The 19,753-nt window shown below is 68.8% G+C and overlaps 5 protein-coding genes across 17 annotated transcripts; 3 read left to right on the top strand and 2 right to left on the bottom strand.

The window, feature by feature from the left end:
- Positions 1–390: 390 nt before the first annotated feature.
- Positions 391–3,134, bottom strand: LOC149865355 (struthiocalcin-2-like). 5 transcript variants are annotated; one of them, XM_090041415.1, is made up of 7 exons: positions 2,995–3,134; positions 2,754–2,794; positions 2,495–2,613; positions 2,033–2,160; positions 1,472–1,630; positions 865–1,063; positions 391–608 (listed from the first exon to the last, which is right to left on the bottom strand). In XM_090041415.1, the coding sequence occupies exons 3-7, from the start codon at positions 2,550–2,552 to the stop codon at positions 541–543; spliced, it is 612 nt and encodes a 203-aa protein (XP_089897541.1). In that variant the 5' UTR covers positions 2,553–2,613; positions 2,754–2,794; positions 2,995–3,134; the 3' UTR covers positions 391–540. The 5 variants fall into 5 exon arrangements, with proteins under 5 accessions (XP_089897541.1, XP_089897539.1, XP_089897543.1 ...); XM_090041413.1 differs by lacking the exon at positions 2,995–3,134 and having other exon boundaries at positions 2,754–2,886; XM_090041417.1 differs by lacking the exon at positions 2,995–3,134 and having other exon boundaries at positions 865–1,027; positions 2,754–2,886.
- A 992-nt stretch (positions 3,135–4,126) lies between these two features.
- On the top strand, positions 4,127–8,563 carry CIMAP1B (ciliary microtubule associated protein 1B). Of its 7 annotated transcripts, none has more exons than XM_090041407.1 (6): positions 4,127–5,593; positions 5,690–5,893; positions 6,040–6,141; positions 6,227–6,348; positions 6,434–6,574; positions 7,118–8,563. In XM_090041407.1, exons 1-6 carry the CDS (start codon positions 4,465–4,467, stop codon positions 7,196–7,198), a joined length of 1,779 nt encoding a protein of 592 aa, XP_089897533.1. In that variant the 5' UTR covers positions 4,127–4,464; the 3' UTR covers positions 7,199–8,563. The 7 variants fall into 7 exon arrangements, with proteins under 7 accessions (XP_089897533.1, XP_089897535.1, XP_089897531.1 ...); XM_090041409.1 differs by having other exon boundaries at positions 6,434–6,598; XM_090041405.1 differs by having other exon boundaries at positions 4,127–5,893; positions 7,118–7,240; positions 7,829–8,563.
- On the bottom strand, positions 7,195–9,747 carry LOC149865353 (uncharacterized). 3 transcript variants are annotated; one of them, XM_090041411.1, is made up of 3 exons: positions 8,963–9,747; positions 7,616–7,822; positions 7,195–7,441 (listed from the first exon to the last, which is right to left on the bottom strand). In XM_090041411.1, exons 1-3 carry the CDS (start codon positions 9,745–9,747, stop codon positions 7,195–7,197), a joined length of 1,239 nt encoding a protein of 412 aa, XP_089897537.1. The 3 variants fall into 3 exon arrangements, with proteins under 3 accessions (XP_089897537.1, XP_089897538.1, XP_089897536.1); XM_090041412.1 differs by having other exon boundaries at positions 7,195–7,438; XM_090041410.1 differs by having other exon boundaries at positions 7,195–7,822.
- A 1,368-nt stretch (positions 9,748–11,115) lies between these two features.
- TYMP (thymidine phosphorylase) lies at positions 11,116–16,731 on the top strand. Its single transcript, XM_090041419.1, is given in 10 exon segments — positions 11,116–11,254; positions 11,668–11,870; positions 11,979–12,077; positions 14,858–14,987; positions 15,103–15,221; positions 15,306–15,428; positions 15,430–15,469; positions 15,592–15,822; positions 16,350–16,490; positions 16,577–16,731. Coding segments are annotated over 10 exon segments (1,380 nt in total).
- A 2-nt stretch (positions 16,732–16,733) lies between these two features.
- SCO2 (synthesis of cytochrome C oxidase 2) lies at positions 16,734–18,276 on the top strand. Its single transcript, XM_090041420.1, has 2 exons — positions 16,734–16,871; positions 17,348–18,276. The coding sequence occupies exons 1-2, from the start codon at positions 16,793–16,795 to the stop codon at positions 18,259–18,261; spliced, it is 993 nt and encodes a 330-aa protein (XP_089897546.1). The 5' UTR covers positions 16,734–16,792; the 3' UTR covers positions 18,262–18,276.
- Positions 18,277–19,753: the final 1,477 nt, after the last annotated feature.

Raw genomic sequence — 19,753 nt, 5'->3', positions numbered from 1 at the left:
CCGCTGCCTCGGACCTCAGCTCCTGGGCTTTGGCCCTTTGCACCTCTGCCCAGAGCCGGTCTCATCCTGCAGAGCCTGCGATGGGGCCTCAACACCTCCCCGGTAGCTGCAGCCCAAACCACCGATGCCAAGCACCAGCTCAGACAGTCACAGCTCAGGTCTCCGCTGAGGCTCCTAACCCCGGTCTGGGCTGTGGGGTGGACTCAGCCCCAGAGCGAGGGGGCGGCTCTGCCCCCGCGCAGCCCTCCCTGCCCCTCTCGGTTCTCTCCTCGCCCCGGGGACCCTCCGGCTGGAGCCCGTGCCTCCCTCCCACGCAAGCCCGGCTCCTCACGGGTCTGCAGAGCTGATGCTCGGGGCGCGGATGGGGTGAAAGGGGCTGCAGAGGAGGCATATGCTCAAGGGGAAGTTTATTGATTCAGAGTAAGGACGTGGCAGCCGAGGCAGCTGAGGCGGCAGGACACGGCTCCATGGGGAAGCAGAGCAGCCAGATCCACCTGAACCCGGGGCCCGGGAGCCGTGGTGCCACGGGCGGGCGCTGCCCTAGGGCGTGAGTTTGCAGACAAAAGCGTTCCTGTCATCGCAGCCGGTGCTGCCCCACGTCCAGTAACCTGGGGAGAGGAGCAGGGGGAGCTGGGCCGACCCTCCCTGCCCCACGCCCCTCCCCCACAGAGACGCGGGGCTGGGGTGGACGTGGCCCCCGGGCAGCCGCGTGCTCGTGGCTCGGCCGGGTGCTTCTGGGTGCCAGGCCAGCTGCGGGCCGGAGGCCGATCCCCACCGCAGGTGCAGGGCCAGGGAGAGGGGCCGTGTGGGGACAGGACGCTGCCTGCCCCCCTCATCCATGCCCCGGCCTGCACCTGCACTCACCTGAGTCTTCCTCCAGCTTGATGCAGAGCTGTTTTTTGGGAGAGACCTCGTCTGAGTCCGAGTCCGAGTCCGAGTCTGAGTCGAAGTCCAAGTCCTCTGAGCTGTCCTTGTGCCAGGCCTCGTAGTCTGTGGCGGAGCCATCCGTCCACTGCCAGCCCTGGCCCTGCGGACACGGGGGTGGGAAGGGAGCGGAGATGCACTGCGGGGGACACGGAGGCACAACGGGCAGCCCTGGCACCAAGGACTGGAGGGCTGGCAGCCGTATTTAAGAGGGGATGTGCAGTTATATCGGGGCAGGGAACCTAACTGCTGTCCCGGGGATACTGGTCGAAATACTAATAAAACCCAGGATGGTTCAGTACGGGGCGGACACGATGGGGTGAGGGCCGGGGATGCGTCAGCGTGGGGGTGTGAGCAGAGCAGAGATGCTGCACACACAGACAGGGGTTGTGGGGCTGGCGGGGGCAGGACGGGCACGGGGGGGGCAGGCAGAGGCCCATGGTGCAAGGTGGCACTTCCCTGCCAATGACCCCCCGAGCCCGGGAGAGACGGGCCCACTGGAGCCAGGGCCTCGGCGGCCGAGCTGGCGCAGACACCGGGCGCTCACCCCCGCCGACAGCTGGAGTCCGATCCAGACCCCGTCCCCGTCCTCATCCTCGTTGCTGTGCAGCTGATGGTGGCCGACGAGGTCGGCGACGGCGCGGTGCTCGTGCTCGTCGTGGAGGGAGGCGAGGTGGCTCCGCTTCCCCAAGCGCTGACACTGGGCCTGCGACGAGGCCGAGGCGGCTCAGCCCCACGGGCAGCAGGAGGGGAGAGCGCCCCACGGGAGACGCCACCCCGGGAGGCAGGGGGCCAGGTCGACAGCGGGGGCCGGGCCGCAAGCAGGGGCTGAATCCCAGGGGCCGATAGAGGCGGGACAGCAAGGACGGCTCTGGCCGCCGCGCCAGGCCATGGCCACAACAAGGCCAGGTGCTGCGAGATGGGGCAGCGCCGTCACCGCCGCGCCGAGAAGGCAGGTACACACTGCCGCAGGAGCAGGAGGGCAGGGTCCCTGCAGCACGAGCCCCTCAGGGCGGCTGTGTCACTTCCCCGCTACCCCGGGAGCGAACTGGTGCCCCCGAGCCCGCTGCGTCCTCGGCACCCTCCCCACAGCCCTGGGGCTGCTCACCTCGGCATGCCTCCAGCTCAGCTTTTGCGGGAAGTACCTGTAGCAGCCGCCTGCAGACTCGTCCCAGCCCTGGCGACAGCTGGCACCTTGAGCCCCTGCCAGGCCACGGGGGCAGGGTGAAGAAGACACTGCGGTGAGAGGCTGTTTTGGGGCCAAACTGCTGCTTTCCTGCGGCCCCGACAGCACCGGGGTCCGTGCGGGTGTGCACGGCGGCCAGGGGCTGCAAGACTCAGCAGGGCTCCCCCAGTTCCCCAGCAGCCCCCGAGCCCCAGCCCCGGGCAGGGCATGTGGGCTCTGCGGCTCCTCAGCCCCGGGGACTCAGTCTCACCCACGCCCGCCCCATTGCCCCGGGGCTGGTGCTGAGCTGCCCAGTAGGGACCTGGGGGGAAAGGGCTGTGGGGACCCCGCTGTGCTGGCCTCTCCTGCCCGATGGTCCAGCTCGGAGCAGGGGACAGGACTCACCGGCCAGCGACAGGTGGAGCACGAGGAGGCCGAGGCTGATGCCAGTGACCGGCCCCATCTTCTCACGCCCAGGGAGGACCAGGCGATGGGCTGGGTGCAGTGAAGGCAGCTGAGCTGAGCTGAGCATCGGCGGCAGAGGAGAGATGGTGAGGGGGCACCGTGCCCAGCCCCCTGGGCTGGAAGGGACAGGACCCGGTCCCCCGGGGCACAGGGGTGGTGGCAGCCCCGGGTGCAGGACCTGGGGGAGAGATGCCCTCACCTGGCGGTCCGTCTGTCTGTCCGGCCCACGGGGTGCAAGTGCTGGGGCCAGTCGTCGGCGGCCGCGGATTTATGCAAACCCGTCACCGGATCCCAAAGCAAACAGAGTAAGGAATCCACCCGCCCCGGCCAGCCTCCCGCGGCCCAGCCCAGCCTAGGGCGAGCCACGGTCCCCCACCCGCGGCCCCCGCTCCAGCACCGAGTCCCTGCCGCAGCCCCGTGCCCAGGAGACTGTCCCTCACCTGCAGGGCCCGGGCACTGCGGCCCCAGGCGTGACCACGAGGCGTGGCAGCAGCGGTCAGGGAGGGAGGCAATGGTCAGGCTGGGGATGCTGGTGCCCGGGGCCGAGGGGGACCCATGGGAGGTGCGATCATAACGGGAGCAGGCGCTGCCTGTTGCCCAGAAAACAGGGGCTGCAAATCAGATAGAAAGCGGGGAGCAGAAAGCAGAGCAGCAGATTGGGCAAGGGGGGGCCAGGCAGGGAGGAGAAAGCAGAGCTGCAGACTGGGCAGGAGGCACAGGGCTGGGAGCAGACAGCAGAGCAGCAGAGAGCACGGGGCAAGAAGCCAAAGCAGAGCAGCAGATCGGGTGAGGGGGCCTGGGCTGGGAGCAGAAAGCAGAGCCGCAGACTGGGTCCCCGGCCGGCAGAGCAGTCTCCCCGTGGGCCCGAAGCCCAGACGTGCGCCTGCAGAAGGGGCGATGGGCCGTGGCGGCCAGGCTGGGCACGGAGCCACGAGCCCCTCTGCAGTTTTACCCAACCGGCTGCCAAGTCTGCTCATAAGGCACCAGGGCACGGGCAGTCTCGCCTAATGGTTAGGCCACAGAGGGAGGGCGGGAGCCAGGGGCTGAGGCAGGACTTAGGAGGGAAACCCAAGGGCAGAGTCCAAACCAGGCACGGGGCCGGGGCCGGGGCCAGAAGGCCCGAGGGACAGTCTGCAAGCCGGAGTCCATGGGGTTGCACCGGCTTTGCTGGATCGGGACCGAGCCCAGACCCCCGACACCTGGGCACGGCCCAGTTTCCTGCCACGTTCCCCACGGAGGCCCTCGCTGCTCAGGTCCTCCGGGCTGACCCCACGCTGGCTAATCCCTGACAGCAACTGCCCGCGGGATTTTTATTCCCCTCCTCCTTCCCCCCGGAGGGCTTTTGCAGCTGACGGCACCGCGAATCCGGACAGACCAGTTTGTGGAGTCCGGGCGGGTGTGAGAGGGCTCCTTTTAGTTCTTGCTGCCTGGGTCTAACAGGGCAGGGCAAGCAGGGGGGCACCTCACACCAGCAGGCAGAGGGGCTCGGCGCTGCAGCCAGCTTCGAAGCTGGGATTCAGTCGCTGATCGACGTGGCCATCGATTGCCGTAGAGTCAGGCAATCCCAGGGGAGTCAGGCTGGAAGGGAGCGAAGCAGGATGAGCCCTGTCTAAACCAGCCCAGCACCAGGACGCAGCCCCTGGCATCGCCGCGGCCCTGTCGGTTGCTGTAAAGGCTCAGGGCAGCTCACGATAAAGGAGAGCCACGGGGCACCGCATGGGACAGTGCCGGGGCGGGGGGGTGCCTCCCTGCCTTGTGCTTGGCTTTCCCCAGTATTTGCGGACAGGCCCGGTGACGCCTGCGCGCCGGCTGCTCTGACCGCAGGGCCCAGCCCAGAAACAGCCGGCGGGCCGCGGGCTCGGGCGGGTGCCCCAGGCCGCCCTGCCTCAGCAGCAGTTGCCGGGCACTTGATGCGGGGCCCAGGGTGGGGTTTGCAGGGCTCATTGCCCCAGGCAGCCGAGCTGCCAGAACAGCAAGACCATTACAAGGAAGGAGGTGTTGATGCCTCTGGAGTGAAGAGTTTAGCAGGAATCGGGGAGAGGCCGACGAGCCGCCAACTCCCTCAGTGCTGCCCCACTAAAAATGTCGCTGCCGCGGCAAAGCCGTTAGTGTTGATCTTTGCAGTGGGGCAGGAAGATCAGGGTGCAAGTGCCCCAAAGCACCCCCTGGACCCACCCCTGCTCCTGGCCCAGCTCCTCACGGCACCACTCGGACCCCCGGAACAGGGCTGCCGCGGCAGAGGGAGGGGCTGCCCTGGGGCACTTGCCCCCCCGGGCACCAGCCGCGGGGGGAGAGTCCCTGGACTCGGTGGCTCGCTGCCACCCCCGCTTCCTGCTAAACCCTTCACCCCCGGCACCGCCGGCCGCTCTGTCTCAGCGGGCTTGCAGGTGCCCCCGCGCCCGCCCCGCAGCGGCAGTGACGGAGCCCGCGGCCGCGGCGGGGGCGGGGGCGGCAGGCCGGTTGCCGGGAGACCCGCAAACAATGGGCCGGCGCCTCCGGCCGCGCTGCCCCGCACTGCTGCGGCCGCCGCCGCCGCGTCCAGCGCCCGCCGCGCAGGTGAGCGCCGCTCGCCGCGCCCGCACGCCGGGGCCGGGGTCACGGGGGCCCCCGGGGGCGGCCCCGCACCGGCTCCGCCGGGTCCCGGCTGCAAGCCCGCGGGCCCCCGCGGGGAGGGGTGCTCCAGCCCCACCCCGCCCGGACTCGGGCACCCCGCACTGGCACCGGCCCCCTCGCTGGACTCAAGACCCCCGGCTTCCGTGCCTCGGGGCACCCGTTCCGCTCGTCCGCTGTCTCCGCGCGCCTGGGCACCCTCCAAAGGCCCCGAGCCCTGCCCGACAGGGCCCGCGGGCCCCCGCCCTGGGGCCGGGTGCCAGCCCCCGCAACGCGGCTCCTCCGCCCCCGCAGCTCCGAGACGCCGCCGAGCGCCCGGCATGTCGGCCGACGTGTGGGTGGGCCCGTGGAGGCCCCACCGGCCCCGCGGGCCCATCGCCGCGCTCTACAGCAGCCCCGGGCCCAAGTACGGGCTCCCGACGAGCGTGGGTGAGCGAGCAGGGCCGCGGGCTGCGGGAGGGGCCTGCCCCGCCCACCCCGGGGCTGCCGTGCTCGAGACCCGCCGCGTCTCTCGTGGCCCCGCAGGCTACCACCTCCACGACCCGTCCCGCCTCCGGGCGCCGGCCTACAGCTTCGGCCTGCGCCGCCTGCGGCAGGAGGACAGCTGCTCCCCCGGGCCGGCCTACCTGCTCCCCGCCAAGATGACCGTGCGGGGCAAGGACGGGACCCCCGCCTACTCCATCCACGGCCGCCCCCGGGACCTGCAGAGCTTCCGCACCCCCGGGCCAGGTCAGCCCCGCCGCCAGCCCAGCCCCCGGGGCGCCGCGGGGCCGTGGGGCAGGGGCTGGCTGCGGGAGCGGGGGGGGGCCGGGGGGCAGCTCAGGCGCAGGCAGGGCCGCCCCAGGAACCGGCACCGCCGCCTGCCTGTGTTGCAGGTCGCTATTCCCCAGAGAAAGCTGGGAAATGGGCCTTTCCTACGGCCCCCATCTACTCCCTCGCCTCCCGCACCAAGGAGTTCTCCAGCGACCAGACGCCAGGTAGGCCAGGCCGCGCGGCGCGGCGTGGCGCGTGCCGCCCCCTCCGGCCGGCTCCGGCCTCCGGTCTGACCCGTCGCCCCCCCAGGGCCCGCTGCCTACGGGCTCCCGCCGATGATGGGGCCCAAAGTCGTTGGCAAGAGCTCGGCCCCCAACTACTCCATCCTTGGGCGCAGCCTGATCGGTAGCTTCTGCCAGGACTTGTGCAAAGTGAGCGGTGGCCGCGGGGCCGGGGCGGGTGGGTGACGCGGCGCAGCGTGCCACACGAGCTCTGCTCCGCTCTCCCCTTGCACAGACACCAGGCCCCTGCAACTACCGTGCGGTGGACTCCAACGTGTACAAGGCACGGGCCCCCCAGTTCAGCATGCTGGCCCGCAACGTGCTCCCCGGTGACAACACTCAGAAGCCCGGGCCGGGCACCTACAGCCCTGAGAAGGTGAAGGGGGGGAAGGGGATCCGGGCACGTGCGGGGCAGGAGGGAGACCCCCGACACAGGGTGCGTGCTCGATGCCACGTGTGCATGGGTGATGGGCGGGGGGTGCAAAGGAGAAGCCGCGGCTGCTAGCAGAGGGCGGATCGGAGATCTCAAGTGGGTGTGTGTGTGTGCGTGTGTAAGATGGGGGTGGGGGGTGAGATCCCCTGAGGGAGGGGAGTGTCTGGATGGTGAGGAGAGCAGATGAGAGGTCATGTGGAGTACGTGTGCACACGCGTGTGTGACATGCAGAAGCTCATGCAGGATTGCAGCAGAGAGACAGAGCAGATGAGATCCCACGCTGCTTGTGTGCCTGGGTGGTGTGTGCGCATGCAGATGCGCACGTGCATGCGTGTGAAATGCATGAGCTTGCATGGCTTGCTACGGGAGCAGGCGTGCACAGCTGCAGCAGGCACGTGTGGGTGTATAAAACCGGGGAGCCGTGCCCTGGCACGCCCCCCCCCCACACCTGCAGTGACACCGGTGCCACCCCCCCTCTCTCCGCAGTACTCCCAGCACCGCGGGCAGACCTTCGGCATCCGCCACTCGGACTACCTGGCTCCTCTCATCGTGGACGTGGCAGATTAACCACGGTGCACCGTGTGGCCTGGCACTGCCGTGGGCACCCAAGTAGGACGGGCTGGAGAACAACCGGGCATTCGTACACGTGGGCTCCTGGTGCTTCGTGTCCTTGCAGCGGCTCCTCGTGCCCCGGTGCACCGGGGACCGGGGGCTGCTCTCCCTCCGCCCTCCCCTTCCGCCGCGCTCAGCCCGGGGGGTGGACAGGTCAGCTCTGTGGCCTCTCTCGGGGGGGCCCTGACGTCCTGGCTGCTACGTGGGGAGAGCGGGAGGTCGGGCCTGGCAAACACCGGCTGTGCCGAGCCGGCCCCCCCGGCCTCTCCCCACTGGCCTCTCTCTGAAGCCCACGTATGCCCCCGCTTCGGCCACCCCCTCACCCCGTGGCTCGCAGGGACGTCGGGCTGGAAGGGACCCCCCAAGCCACACCTAGGGTCCTCCTTGCTTGAACCGGCCCGGCCACGGCTCTGTCGATCCCGCGCTGGGAACGGTGCCCGGATGGAGAACTTCTCTGGGCGCCTGTCCCACTGCTTGACCACCCTCCTCTCCTCCTGCCTCGGTTTCCCCGGCTGCAGCTGCAGGCCGTTGCTCCTGGTCCTGTCCCCGGCAGCCATCTCCATCCTCTCTGTCTTCGCCCTGCAGGGATTTGAAGGCTAAATCCTCCCCGTGAATACCCCAATTCGTCCCCCACGAGCTGCCGGGCTCTCACGAGAGGCATCAGGAGACAGCCGGAAGGGGAAGCGCGGAGGGTTTTCTCTGCCCCCCCCGCGTGTCCCAGACGGGGGTGATGCTGTGGGCGCGGTTCCTCCACCAGCGTGACCCCCGGGTGGGCTCCCCCCGCCCTGGGGTGAGGGGTCTCCGAGTCCCCCAGCCGCTCCTGCAATGCCGCGGGCACCGGCCTTGGTCTGGTCCCCTCGCCGCGGGTCGAGCAGCACCTCCACCTGGGGAGGGCCCCTGTGAAATGGGAACACAGGGGTGGGCTCCCCTGTGCCGGTGACAGCTTAGCACCCCCATGTGCACGCGCGCGCACACACACGCACGCACGCATGCACACACACACACACACTCTCTCTCTCTCTCTCTCTCTCTCTCGCTGTGTTTTCTGCTCCCATCTTGCCCTGCCATCCCCTCTGTGTCCCCTTCGGCACGGCTGCCCCCCAGGACACCGTCCCTGCGGTCCACACACAGGGACCCCGCATTTGGCCGTGCTAGGAGTCACAGCGCCAAAAGGAGCCCCGGGCAGGAGCCGCTCGGGTCCCTGCGTACGCTGCCCCCCACCCGTCATCTGCCCCACCAGCAATTTTGACATCAGCTGCTAGTTTTACCAGCCGTGATTTGATCCGGTCTAAAGATGATGAATAAAACCCTAGAATAGCATTTTGCTTCCCTGATCAATCGCCGGTGTCCCGTGTGCCAATCGCTCCCCCTTGCTACCCCTTTCCCTGTTTCCCATTCCTGCCATCATTTCCCTCTCATCTTCGTCCCCAGGGAAACTCCCGTGGGCGCCGGTTGTGCTCTGCCGGGCCTCGAACGATGCATTGCGATGTGTTTCCAGCTCTCACTCGCATGCTTGGATTCAAACTTTTCCTCGCACTCAGTTAAGCCCTGGGGTGCTTCCAGCCTCAGGCAACCTCCAGGGCATTTGGGTGCCTATATCCCTTGGGGTCTATGGCCCAGCTATCCTTAGCACTTACACCAAGTCCACCCGGTCACGATACCTGCAAGCTTCAGAGACCGCAGGGCCCAGCCTAAGGCCCGTGGCATATCTCTACTCACAGGTCTAGCAGGCCCTCGACTTCATCTCCAACAAGCAGTAAGGCACGCCCGAGGGGCCTCCCCTGCCCACTGGGCTCAGCGCCGGGCGCCCACGACGCCCCTGCAGCCAGCTCCCGGTGCAGCCCCGCGCCCTCTTCCAAGCCAGGGCCCCGCAGCGTGGCGCAGGGTGGGCCGGGTCCTGGGCTGGGGGGAGAAGCTGCCTCTGGTTTGCGGGCGGCAGCAAAGTGACCTCCCGGGTCCAGGGAAGGGGGTGCTGGCTCCCCTGGGCGATGCCATGCTGCGCGAGGCTCGTGGGCATCCCTGGTGCCCTTTAAGGCTGGCTGGCAGGGATCCAGGATCGTGGCCTTGATTTGTGGCAACAACAGCCTCGTTGCGCAGCACGGCTGTCGCAACTGTGTTGTTGCAGCAACACGCCAGCATTGCGCAGTCCTGGGGGCCCCGGACCTGCTGCCCCTCGTGCTGGCAGGACGGGCCTGCATCGGTGCCGTGCCACATGCCTGCGCGGAGCGCCCTCGCCGCGTGCCCCTGCTGTCCCCGCGCTGCCTTGGGCTGGTGCCAGCTGCGGCTCTTCCCGAAAGCCCGGAAGGGAGAGGCCCTCGCTGCGCTGGTGTGGAGCCAACTTCCCTAGTGAAACCTGCTGCAACAGAGCCAGCGCCTCGGTGCCGGGATGGGCCCTGCAGCAGCCCATGTGACGGCGACCGTCGTGGAGCCGCGTTTCCTGGCTCTGAACCGTCCCGGGACACCAGCCCAAGGCGGCAGCCTGACGCCACGGGCCGCGGGGGCATCTTGCACGGAGATCCCCGGGACTCTGCGCGCTCCACTCTGCTGACGTTGAACAAACTTCATATCATTTTTGGTTTATGAATCATTTTCAGATTCAGAGAACAAAATCTAGCCTTCTTGAGCAGCTTGCCAGCGCCTCCCGTGTGAGCCGCTGGTTTTCAACCCGCTGCTGGTGGTCTCAGTGGGGGGTTGGCTCGAGGTCTCCCTGAGGATGGCCCCGGTGGGCATCACCCGGATTGGAGACCTCCCGGACTACGCCGAGCAAGGATGGCTGAGCCCCGCGGCGCTGGCCCCGAGCACGGGGCGTGCAACTTGCTCGCGCCTAGTGCAGGATGTGAGAGCTGCGCTGCCTGCAGACGCCCTCACCTGTCAAGCGGGTCCTGCGAGCTGCTGGCCCTGCCCTCCCGAGTCCCCCGGCCTGGCAGAGTTGCTCATCCGGCCCACCTCGCGATGGACCCCGGGGCACTCCCCAGCACACCACCTTTCCAAGCTGGGGGATACTAGCCCAGTCCGCTGTTCCACAGCCCACTGGTGCCAGCCCTACACGCTCGTCCGCCAGCCGACCCGTCGCACCCCCGGGAAGCTGTCTGGCAGGACTACTTTGGCAAGGGCGAAGCCAACGGGCCCCGGCGGCAGAGCCTCTACTCAGAGCTGATCCTGAGCCACCGGGGACCTGCGCTGGCGGCTCCTCCACGGGGCCGTCGCGCCGGGCGCGTGGCTGGCGCACTTCAAGCTGGTCTCCGACCAGGGCCCATTTGGTACTGAGAGGGGGACGCCAGCGCACCTCACCATGGAGTGTGCCAGGCTGCAGCCCCCGCACCTCCTCCTCCACAGCTCGCTCCCCAAGTTCAGGCTGCACACCCCATCCGTCGCCCCACCAAGGCCCGGGGCCTCCCGGTCATCCTCCTCCTGGCTCTGGCCAGGCTGGGCATCTGGCTATCTAGGAGAGAGGCTCTGGCCGGGAAGGCTCCCGGTGCCCTCGGGGCGTTTTTCCTCGGTGTCCTGCACGCGCATCCCCGCCCGCGAGCCCTCCAAGTCCGCGAGCCACTGGGCGCTGTGCGGGGCCCGGCTCCGCGCCCCCCGGCGGGCAGTCGCGTTGGCCTGTGACCCTGCACAGCCCGCCGTCGTCTCTTCTGGTGCCCTGACTCGATGCGCAGCGGCCGAGGGCCCCGGCCCCGACCCCGCGGGCATCCGACCTTCCCCTGCCCGTCAGAGCCGCCCCGGGTCTCCGGAGCACGGGTGCCACCGGCCACCGGGGCGCGCGCTGCGGCAGGGCAGAGCCCCGCGCCCTGTGCCCGGCCCTCCCCCGCGGGGAGGAGCCGCCCGGCCCGGCCCGGCCCGGCCGGCCTGGCCCAGGCTGTGTGCGGGGCATGGAGCCGGCGGAGGAGGACGCAGGCGGCTTCCCGCGCCTCATCCAGAAGAAGCGGGATGGCGAGCGGCTGCAGCCGGCCGAGATCCAGCGCCTGGTGCAGGGCGTGTGCGGCGGCGGCTTGCAGCAGGGCCAGATCGGTGCGGTGCGGGCCAGGGCTGGTGCAGCGGGGTGGGGGGCGGGGGTCCGGGACCCGCACCCCCCCCCGGCGGGTCCCCGCTCATGGCGGTGCGGGGCAGGGGGTCCGGGACCCGCACCCACACCCCCCCCGGCGGGGCCCCGCAGGGGCGCTGCTCATGGCGGTGCGGGGCAGGCCGGGGATGGGGGCGGGGGGGCAGGGGTCCAGCACCCACACCCCCCCCCGGCGGGTCCCCCGCTCATGGCGGTGCGGGGCAGGGGGTGGGGGGGCAGGGGGGTCCGGGACCCGCAGGGGTCCCCCCCCCCCCCCCGGCGGGTCCCCACAGGGGCGCTGCTCATGGCGGTGCGGGGCAGGGGGTGGGGGGGCGGGGGTCCGGGACCCGCACCCACACCCCCCCCCGGCGGGTCCCCGCAGGGGCGCTGCTCATGGCGGTGCGGCTGCGGGGCATGGATGCGGGCGAGACGCTGGCGCTGACGCAGGCCATGGCAGCGTCGGGCCGGGTGCTGGCCTGGCCGCAGGCCTGGCGGCCGCTCCTGGTGGACAAGCACTCGACGGGCGGCGTGGGCGACAAGGCCAGCCTGGCCCTGGCCCCCGCCCTGGCCGCCTGCGGCTGCAAGGTGAGCCCGGGCCCCCCCCAGGGCGACCAGGCCGAGCAGGGGGGGGAGCAGAGGAGGTGGCAGCCCCGCCGCCCCTCACCGGGCCGTGGGCCGCTCCCCCACCGCCAGGTGCCCATGATCAGCGGGCGCGGACTGGGCCACACCGGGGGCACGCTGGACAAGCTGGAGTCTATCCCGGGCTTCAACGTCTCCCAGAGCCCGGAGCAGGTGAGCATCCCCAAGGGGCCACGGGCGGGCGCCCAGGGAAACGGGGTCCGTGCTCCGAGACTGGGCAGACGGGGATTGCACCATCAGGAGCTTCCTCTCCCCCCGGTGCCAGGCGACACACGTCACCATCGGGGCATTGCTCAAATGAGGAACTGGGCTACAAGTGGCCACGAATCATGGGGGTATACGTCACGGGGCCCCTGGCCTGAGGGAGGCTCAGGAAGCTCAGCTGGCGGCATGTGGACCACAGCTCCTTGGCACACCTGTGCACAGGTCCCTGCAGCCGTGAAGCTGGGCTGTGGCACTCCCCGGCGCCGTGAGAGCTCCCCTCTCAAAATGCATGCCCTGCCCTGCTCCTCTGAGTCATGGAGCCAGACTGGAGTACAGGGCAAGCCCTGCACCGGGTTGGGGGTGCAAGAGAAGCCCTGCACCAGGCTGCAGTGTCTGCAGAGCCACCCAAGACAGGAATCTGGGAGCAGCTAATCCCTGTCTCGCAGTGAGCGGATGAGGAGGGCAGCGCAGGGCAGGGATGCTTTGTCTGGTGCAGAGCAACCGCCAAGGAGGAAGTCTCCAAGGGAGGGTGCGCAAGCTGATGCTGGCCCCCGCTCCAGGCTGCAGCAACGTACACGGCGGCGGGTGCGGGGACAGGGGAGCAGGCGCCTGTCCTTCCGGCAGGACGGAGGAGAGGTTTTGGACGTGAGAGGCTCTGGAAGGGCCAGTGCCCGCACTGCACGTGCAAGGGTGGAAACCACTGCTCCGGGGGCACGCGGGCAAGGGTCAGCGGCGACCCGACAGGAAGGGGACCAGACAGAGCGGCGGGTGGGCAGTTGGACAGCCAGCGGGACACATCGGAGCAGTCCCCGGTTCTCCGGGAGTGGCCGGCAGCAGACGCCCTGCTCTGGGGGGCAAGAACTCCCGAGAGGAGGCGAGGGCTGTGCTGCCTCCCGGAGCCGGCCCCACCAGCCCGGGCTGGAAAACCGTCATTGGGAGAGTCTGCCGGGTGCTGCATGCATCGTGCTGGATCACGCAGCTTAGACACCTGCTGAGACCTATAGGTCTCGACCTCCGGGCATTTTTGTCGCTCTGCGCTGGACTCTTTCCCATCTGTGCACCTCCTTCTCGGAGCAAAACTGGACACGGGCCTCCAGGAGAGGCTTCGCCGGCATTGAATCAAGTGGAAGAATCGCTCCCCTCAACCTGCATAGGACAGTCCTGCCAATACCTCCCTTTTGCAGCCACGCTGAACCAGTGACTCCTACTCAGCTTGCTGTCCACTGAACCCCACGGGTCCTCTTCTGCATGGCTGCAGTGCGGCCAATCGCTTCCTGGGTCTTATCTGTCCCACCCTCGGTGCTGGTCTTTGCCCTCGTCCTGGACTGACTTTTGCACTCCAGGAAAGTCAATTGCAAAACTCAGCTGCACTTGATTTTTGCAGTTAGCTGCAACCGTCTGTCCCCTGCTCCCAGCCCCCCTTGGCACGGCCTGCAGATCTGCAAAGCAGGCCCTCAGCCCTTTCTTGTAAGTTGTTAGTGCAGATATTAAAAAGGACAGGATCCAGGACTGAGGTACCTTCCCGTTAGACACCAAGCCGTTGAGGACTGTGCTTGGAGCACAATGATCCCCTTTGCAAGACTTCCACCTAGCCTATTTCCTTAGCTCATTAGTGAGAGTCACCGGAGACGGGGCTGAAAGCCTTGCTAGAATCACACCACAAATCAAGGCCCATCACACCTGTCACAAGGTGCATCATATAGGAGGAAGGTCCTAGTGGTATACACAGAGCGCGACGAGGCAGAAAACACTGGCTCTGCTGCCGGCCTCGCCTTGTGGACTCGTGGAACAGAGTCAAAGATCAACACATTACTTAACAGCCGCAGAAGGAGCGCTGGAGGGGCCGTGGTGGCCCCGAGACAACCTGGACAGCAGCCCGAGGAATCCCAGCGGCAGGAAGGCAATGTGGCCGCGGCTGCTGAAGAGCTGACGGCGGCTCGGACCTGGCTGCGATGGATAAAGTCGTCTCTGGCTGCCAGGGGGCACGATCCGATCACGCTCGCTCTCAGCAGACAAAGCAGTCCCGGCCAATAACACAGAGGCTTCGTGCTTTCAAAGGGCAGGCATCCCTGGCGCAGGGGCTGGGTGGAAAATGTCAGAGGGAAAACGATCGTTAACGTCTGGCGGCATCTCCAAGAGGAGCTCTTTAGAGACGTGTGAAAAAAGATGAGCGGTCTGGTGCAGAGCCACTCATTTTGGGGCAAAGCAAAGGCAGTACTTAGAGATATGCAAGCAAAATATAACACGGGGCGCAGGGGACTCAAGAGACAGCAAAGCATGAAGTTGTGAGCCAACCCCCCCGCAATCACACCAGTCTGAGCAGGGGGAATCCCTTCCTGCCCCAGGGCGGTGGGGCTGAGCCTGCGCGCAGGGGCAAGGCCCTCCAGGCAGGACCCTGCGGAAGCCCAGCGCTGCAGGAGGATCTTGCTCCTTGCAAGCAGCCAGACCCCAGCACACCAGCAGACGGGCCTGGGGGCCAGGCCAAGCAGCGGGTCGCACAAGGGGAGCTGCGGGCCACGGAGCCCTGCTCCCCCGCACGGTGCCCCAAGCTGCACCTGAGCCAAAGCCCCGCTCCTCTGCCTCGCCCGATGCCTGCCCAGAGCCTTTGGCCCGGGCACAGAGCCGCAGCAGGCACCGGGAAAGCGGCCGGCTGGTCCCTGCCCCAGCTGCGGGGCACACGGGGGGGACGAGGGGCAAGGGCAGGCACTGAGGAGCTGCTCTGGCCACAGATGAGGCAGATCCTGGAGCAGGTGGGCTGCTGCATCGTGGGGCAGAGCGAGGAGCTGGTCCCGGCAGACAAGGTGCTGTACAGCCTGCGGGATGTCACGGCCACCGTGGACAGCCTGCCCCTCATCACAGGTACGGGGCAGACTGCACACGGCTGCACCGGGCAAGGGGAGAGGCTGGGGTGGGGGCCGCCCTGGAGGAGGAGGCGTCTGGGCTCTGGGGCCTGACCGACCGCCTCGGCCTGCAGCCTCCATCCTGAGCAAGAAGGCGGCGGAGAACATCTCGGCCCTGGTGCTGGACGTGAAGTTCGGCAGCGCCGCCCTGTACCCCACCCTGGAGAGCGCCCGGCCCCTGGCCCAGAGCCTGGTGAGTCCCGGGCAGCAGGGGGGCCCCCCAGCACACTCCGGGTCCCCTCCACCCAGGCACCAGCCGCTCTCCTCCGCCTCGCAGGTGTCGGTGGGCAGCCAGCTGGGCATCAACACCGCGGCCGTGCTCAGCGAGATGGATGCGCCCCTGGGGCGGCGCGTGGGCCACTCGCTGGAGGTGCTGGAGGCGCTGGAGTGTCTGCACGGCGGGGGGCCCCGCGGACCTGCGTGAGCTGGTCACCGCCCTAGGTGCGGCCCCCGGGGGCGGCGGGGCTGCCGCATCCTGCACCCCTTCAGCCCAGCTGCTGTCACCCCCTGCCCTTGCCCCCGGGGCGGCAGCAGCGGTGCCCAGCCTCGCTCTCCCCGCCCAGGGGGCTGCCTGCTGCAGCAGTGCGGCGCAGCCGAGTCGGTGGAGGCGGGCTCCGCCAGCATCGCGGCAGCGCTGGACGACGGCTCGGCGCTGCGCACCTTCCAGGCCATGCTGCAGGCGCAGGGCGTGGCGCCCGGCGTGGCCCAGGCCCTGTGCACGGGCACAGAGGAGCAACGCTACCAGGTGCTCGGCCGGGCCCGCACCCAGGAGGAGCTGCTCGCGCCCCAGGACGGTAGGCAGGGGCTGGGGGGGGCGAGTCCCGCCAGCTCCTGGGGCCCGGGCTGCAGCTCAGCACCACGGGGCAGTGCCCACAGCTGCACCGGGCAGGGGGCCGGAGCCTGGCACACCCCGGGTTGGCCGCACACCCCTACCCACTATCCCAGCCGTGCTACTGCCAGAAACGTACGCACACACGTGCAGACACGCATCCTGTCGCATACACGGGCGTGCGCTGTGCATGCCCACTTGCACATATACACGTGCATTCGCCCATGCAGTCACGCATGTGTGCGCTTACACACAGATGAAGTCATGCACGCACACCTGCGTAGGCATGCACGCGCGCACACGTATGCACGCTCCCCCGGCCTCCCCTTACCCTGCCCTTGGGTCTGTCTCGCCGGCGGCTCCGTCCCCACAACCCCCGGGCTCTGGGGCGGCTCGGCCGAGGTCAGTCCCACGAAGGCCTCCAGCCCTCTCTCCCACCCCCGACCCAGTCCCGGGGGGCGGGGCCGCAGTGACGCGGGCCTCCCCCGGCAGGCACAGTGCAGGCCATCCTGGCGCTGCCCATCGCGCGCGTGCTGCACGGCCTGGGCGCCGGCCGCACGCGCCAGGGGCAGCCCCTCAACCCGCGCGTGGGCGCCGAGCTGCTGGTCGCCGTGGGGCAGCGCCTGCGCAAAGGTGACGCGGGCCAGGGGCCGGGCCGGGCGGGGCGGGGCGGGGCGGGGCCGGGCCGGGCGGGGCTGACCCCGTGTCCCCACCTCCAGACCAGCCCTGGCTGCGGCTGCACCACGAGGCGCCGGCGCTGGAGGCGGGCGTGGGCCGGGCGCTGCGGGACGCGCTGCTGCTGTCGGACGTGCCGCCCTTCCCGCCGCCGCCCCGCGTCCGCGACCGCCTGCTTCCGCCCGCGCCTGCGCCCTAGCGCGCCGGCCCCGGCCCCGGCCCCGGCCCCGCCACTGCGCACGCGCCCCGGCTAGCTGCGCATGCGCCCCGCGGGGAGGGGGTGGGGCGCGGGCTCCGGCTCCGGCTCGGAAGCGGCGTTCGCTCGCGCGCGCTGCCCAGGTGGGGGCTGCGGGGCTTGGCGGGGGCAGGAGGGGAGTGGGGAGCTCTGCGTGGGGGGCAGTGGAGGGGCCCAGCTGGGGAGAGAGGGGCTGCTGGGGGCAGGGGCGTGGGGGGCAGGTGGGGAGAGAGGGGCTGCTGGGGGCAGGGGCGTGGGGGGCAGGTGGGGAGTGAGGGGCTGCACGGGGCTGGGGGCAGGGGCGTGGGGAGAGAGGGGCAGGTGGGGAGAGAGGGGCTGCTGGGGGCAGGGGCGTGGGGGGCAGGTGGGGAGTGAGGGGCTGCTGGGGGCAGGTGGGGAGTGAGGGGCTGCACGGGACTGGGGGCAGGGGCGTGGGGGGCAGGTGGGGAGTGAGGGGCTGCTGGGGGCAGGTGGGGAGAGAGGGGCTGCACGGGGCTGGGGGCAGGTTGAGCATCAGCCAAAGGCCCTGCCCCCCCAACGCCCACACGCGCGTGCCCGCACACGCTGTGTCCCCGGGCAGGGCCCAGCCCGGCGCTCCCTTTCTTCCAGCCCAGGATGCTGCCGACCCTGCGGCTGCTGCTGCTGCGGCTGCAGCTGCGGCTGCGCGGGGCCGCGCGCGCCTGCCCTGCTCTGCGGCGAGGGAGCACGGCATCTGCTCCCCGACGCCCCCCGGGCATGGGCCCCCGGCGGCCTGCATCACACACCTGCCCTTGGCCCAGCCCGAGGCTCCCGGCACTGGAGCCCCTCACCAGCCCTGCGCGAGCCCTGTCTGGGGAGGCAGGAGCCAAGGACAAGACCCCGGTCATGATGCGGCTGCTGGCGGTCTTGATGCTGGGGGTCAGCGGCCTGGTCGTATTGCTGTCCCTGTACCAGGAGAAGGAGCTGAAGCGCTGGCAGCAGCGGGTGGAGCAGCTGCGGCACATGGTCGTGGGCCAGGGCGACTTCCAGCTCGTGGACCACACGGGGCAACCACGGTGCAAAGCTGACTTCACCGGGCAGTGGGTGCTGCTCTACTTCGGCTTCACCCACTGCCCTGACATCTGCCCCGAGGAGCTGGAGAAGCTGAGCGGGGCCGTGCACCTGCTGGAGAAGGACCCCAGCCTGCCGCCCGTGCAGCCCGTCTTCGTCACCGTGGACCCCAAGCGCGATGACCCGGCCGCCATGGCCCGGTACGTGCGCGACTTCCACCCGCGCCTGCTGGGGCTGACGGGCAGCCCTGAGCACGTGCAGGAGGCAGCAAAGACCTACCGTGTCTATGCCAGTGCCGGGGCTCCCGACGAGGATGGCGACTACATCGTGGACCACACGGTGCTCATCTACCTGCTGGCGCCCGATGGGCTCTTCCTAGATTTCTACACCCGCGGCAAGAGCGAGGCCCAGATTGCCCACAGCGTGCGGCGGCACATGCTGACCTACCGCTGCATCAACCAATAAATCCCCCGGTCCCGACCTCTGCTCCTCGTCTCTATCTTGGCTCCTGGCCCTACAGCAGGCCACGGCCCCGAGCCCTCGGTGTGGGCATGGCCAGCCCCTGGCACATGCTCTACCTCCCACCTTTGCATGCATGGGCTTGTGGCACAGCCTGCATACCAGCAAGAGTAGGAGCCAGCTGGAGTCTCGTGCCTGGTGCTCCCAGCCCTGCAGCCTAGGGTGCCAGTACCTGTGTCAGCCCAGCCTGGCCTTCCTCGCCTGCTTGTGGCAAATGGGCTTCCATGCTTTGTGGCAGAGCTGGAGCTGGAGCCACAGCCCCAGGGGCAACAGTGACCTCAGTGTGGGGGTGCCACAGGCTGAGGAGAGGCCCAGTCCCTTCCTCCTCTCCTGGGTTCAACAGCCCCAGTCATAGTTTCATAGTTTGTAGGGTCAGAAGGGACCTGAGCAGATCATCTAGTCCGACCCCCTGCCATGGCAGCAAAGAGTACTGGGGTCAAACAGCCCCAGCAAGGTGTTCATCCAACCTCCTCTTAAACACCCCCAGGGTAGGGGCCAGCACCACTTCTCTTGGAAGCTGGTTGCAGACCCTAGCCGCCCTGACCGTGAAGTCGCGCCTCCTGATGTCTAACCTAAACCTACCCTCTGCCAGCTTGTGACGGTTATTCCTGGTCACTCCTGGCGGTGCTCGGGGGAACAGTGACTTCCCCAATGCCTGCTGATCCCCCCTCACTAGTCTGTAACAGGCCACCAGATCCCCCTCAGCCTTCTCTTGTGGAGGCTGAACAGGTTCAGGTCCCGTAGCCTGTCCTCATAGGGCCTGTCCTGTTGTCCCTGACCATGCGAGTGGCCTCCTCTGGACCCTCTCCATGCTGTCCACATCCCTCCTGAAGTGCGGCGCCCAGAGCTGGACGCAGTCCTCCAGCTGCGGCCTGACCAGTGACGCACAGAGGGGGAGGATCACCTCCCTGGACCTGCTCGAGATGCATCTGCGGATGCAGGACAAGGTGCGGTTGGCCTTCCTGACCGCGTCCCCACACTGCCTGGCCCATGTTCATCTTGGAGTCAATGATGACCCCCAGATCCCTTTCCGCCTCCGTGCTAAGAGGGGAGTTCCCCAACCTGTAGGTATGGTACCGGTTGTTCCCCCCAGGTGCAGCACCTTGCACTTGTCTGTGTTGAAACCCATCCTATTCTCGTCTGCCCACCCTTGTAACCTGTCGAGGTCTGATTGAAGCCTGTTGCATCCTTCCAGTGTGCCCACGTCCCCCCACATCTTAGTGGCATCAGCAAATTTGAACAGGGTGCTTTTCACCCCCTCGTCCAAATCGCTGATGAAGACGTTGAACAGTGCGGGCCCGAGGACCGAGCCCTGCTGCCCACATCCTTCCAGGTTGAGAAGGACCCATCCACTACCCCCCTCTGGGTGCGGCCCTCCGGCCAGTTGGCGACCCATTTGACTGTGTGGGTGTTGACACCACAGCCCCCAGTTTCTTAA

Source organism: Crocodylus siamensis, chromosome 4 (genome assembly GCF_052110815.1).
Source record: "Crocodylus siamensis isolate JL-2025a chromosome 4, ASM5211081v1, whole genome shotgun sequence".
Lineage (NCBI taxonomy): Eukaryota > Metazoa > Chordata > Crocodylia > Crocodylidae > Crocodylus > Crocodylus siamensis.
The sequence above is the reverse complement of the archived record's forward strand: the minus strand, read 5'-3'. Positions and strand labels throughout refer to the sequence as shown.

What these genes read in the sequence shown, in the direction of transcription:
- LOC149865355 (XM_090041415.1), bottom strand. Translation starts at nt 2,552, where the DNA reads ATGGGGCCGGTCACTGGCATCAGCCTCGGCCTCCTCGTGCTCCACCTG. An exon ending in TGAGCTGGAGGCATGCCGAG is followed by an intron (nt 1,631 to 2,032) that starts GTGAGCAGCCCC and finishes GCCTCGTCGCAG; the next exon opens with GCCCAGTGTCAGCGCTTGGG. An exon ending in GACTCCAGCTGTCGGCGGGG is followed by an intron (nt 1,064 to 1,471) that starts GTGAGCGCCCGG and finishes TGTCCCCCGCAG; the next exon opens with TGCATCTCCGCTCCCTTCCC.
- CIMAP1B (XM_090041403.1), top strand. Translation starts at nt 4,465, where the DNA reads ATGCGGGGCCCAGGGTGGGGTTTGCAGGGCTCATTGCCCCAGGCAGCC. An exon ending in CTCCAGCGACCAGACGCCAG is followed by an intron (nt 6,142 to 6,226) that starts GTAGGCCAGGCC and finishes TCGCCCCCCCAG; the next exon opens with GGCCCGCTGCCTACGGGCTC. An exon ending in TCTGCCAGGACTTGTGCAAA is followed by an intron (nt 6,349 to 6,433) that starts GTGAGCGGTGGC and finishes CCCCTTGCACAG; the next exon opens with ACACCAGGCCCCTGCAACTA.
- LOC149865353 (XM_090041410.1), bottom strand. Translation starts at nt 9,747, where the DNA reads ATGCCCCCGCGGCCCGTGGCGTCAGGCTGCCGCCTTGGGCTGGTGTCC. An exon ending in GTCGAGGGCCTGCTAGACCT is followed by an intron (nt 7,823 to 8,962) that starts GTGAGTAGAGAT and finishes AAATCCCTGCAG; the next exon opens with GGCGAAGACAGAGAGGATGG.
- SCO2 (XM_090041420.1), top strand. Translation starts at nt 16,793, where the DNA reads ATGCGCCCCGCGGGGAGGGGGTGGGGCGCGGGCTCCGGCTCCGGCTCG. An exon ending in CGCTCGCGCGCGCTGCCCAG is followed by an intron (nt 16,872 to 17,347) that starts GTGGGGGCTGCG and finishes GTCCCCGGGCAG; the next exon opens with GGCCCAGCCCGGCGCTCCCT.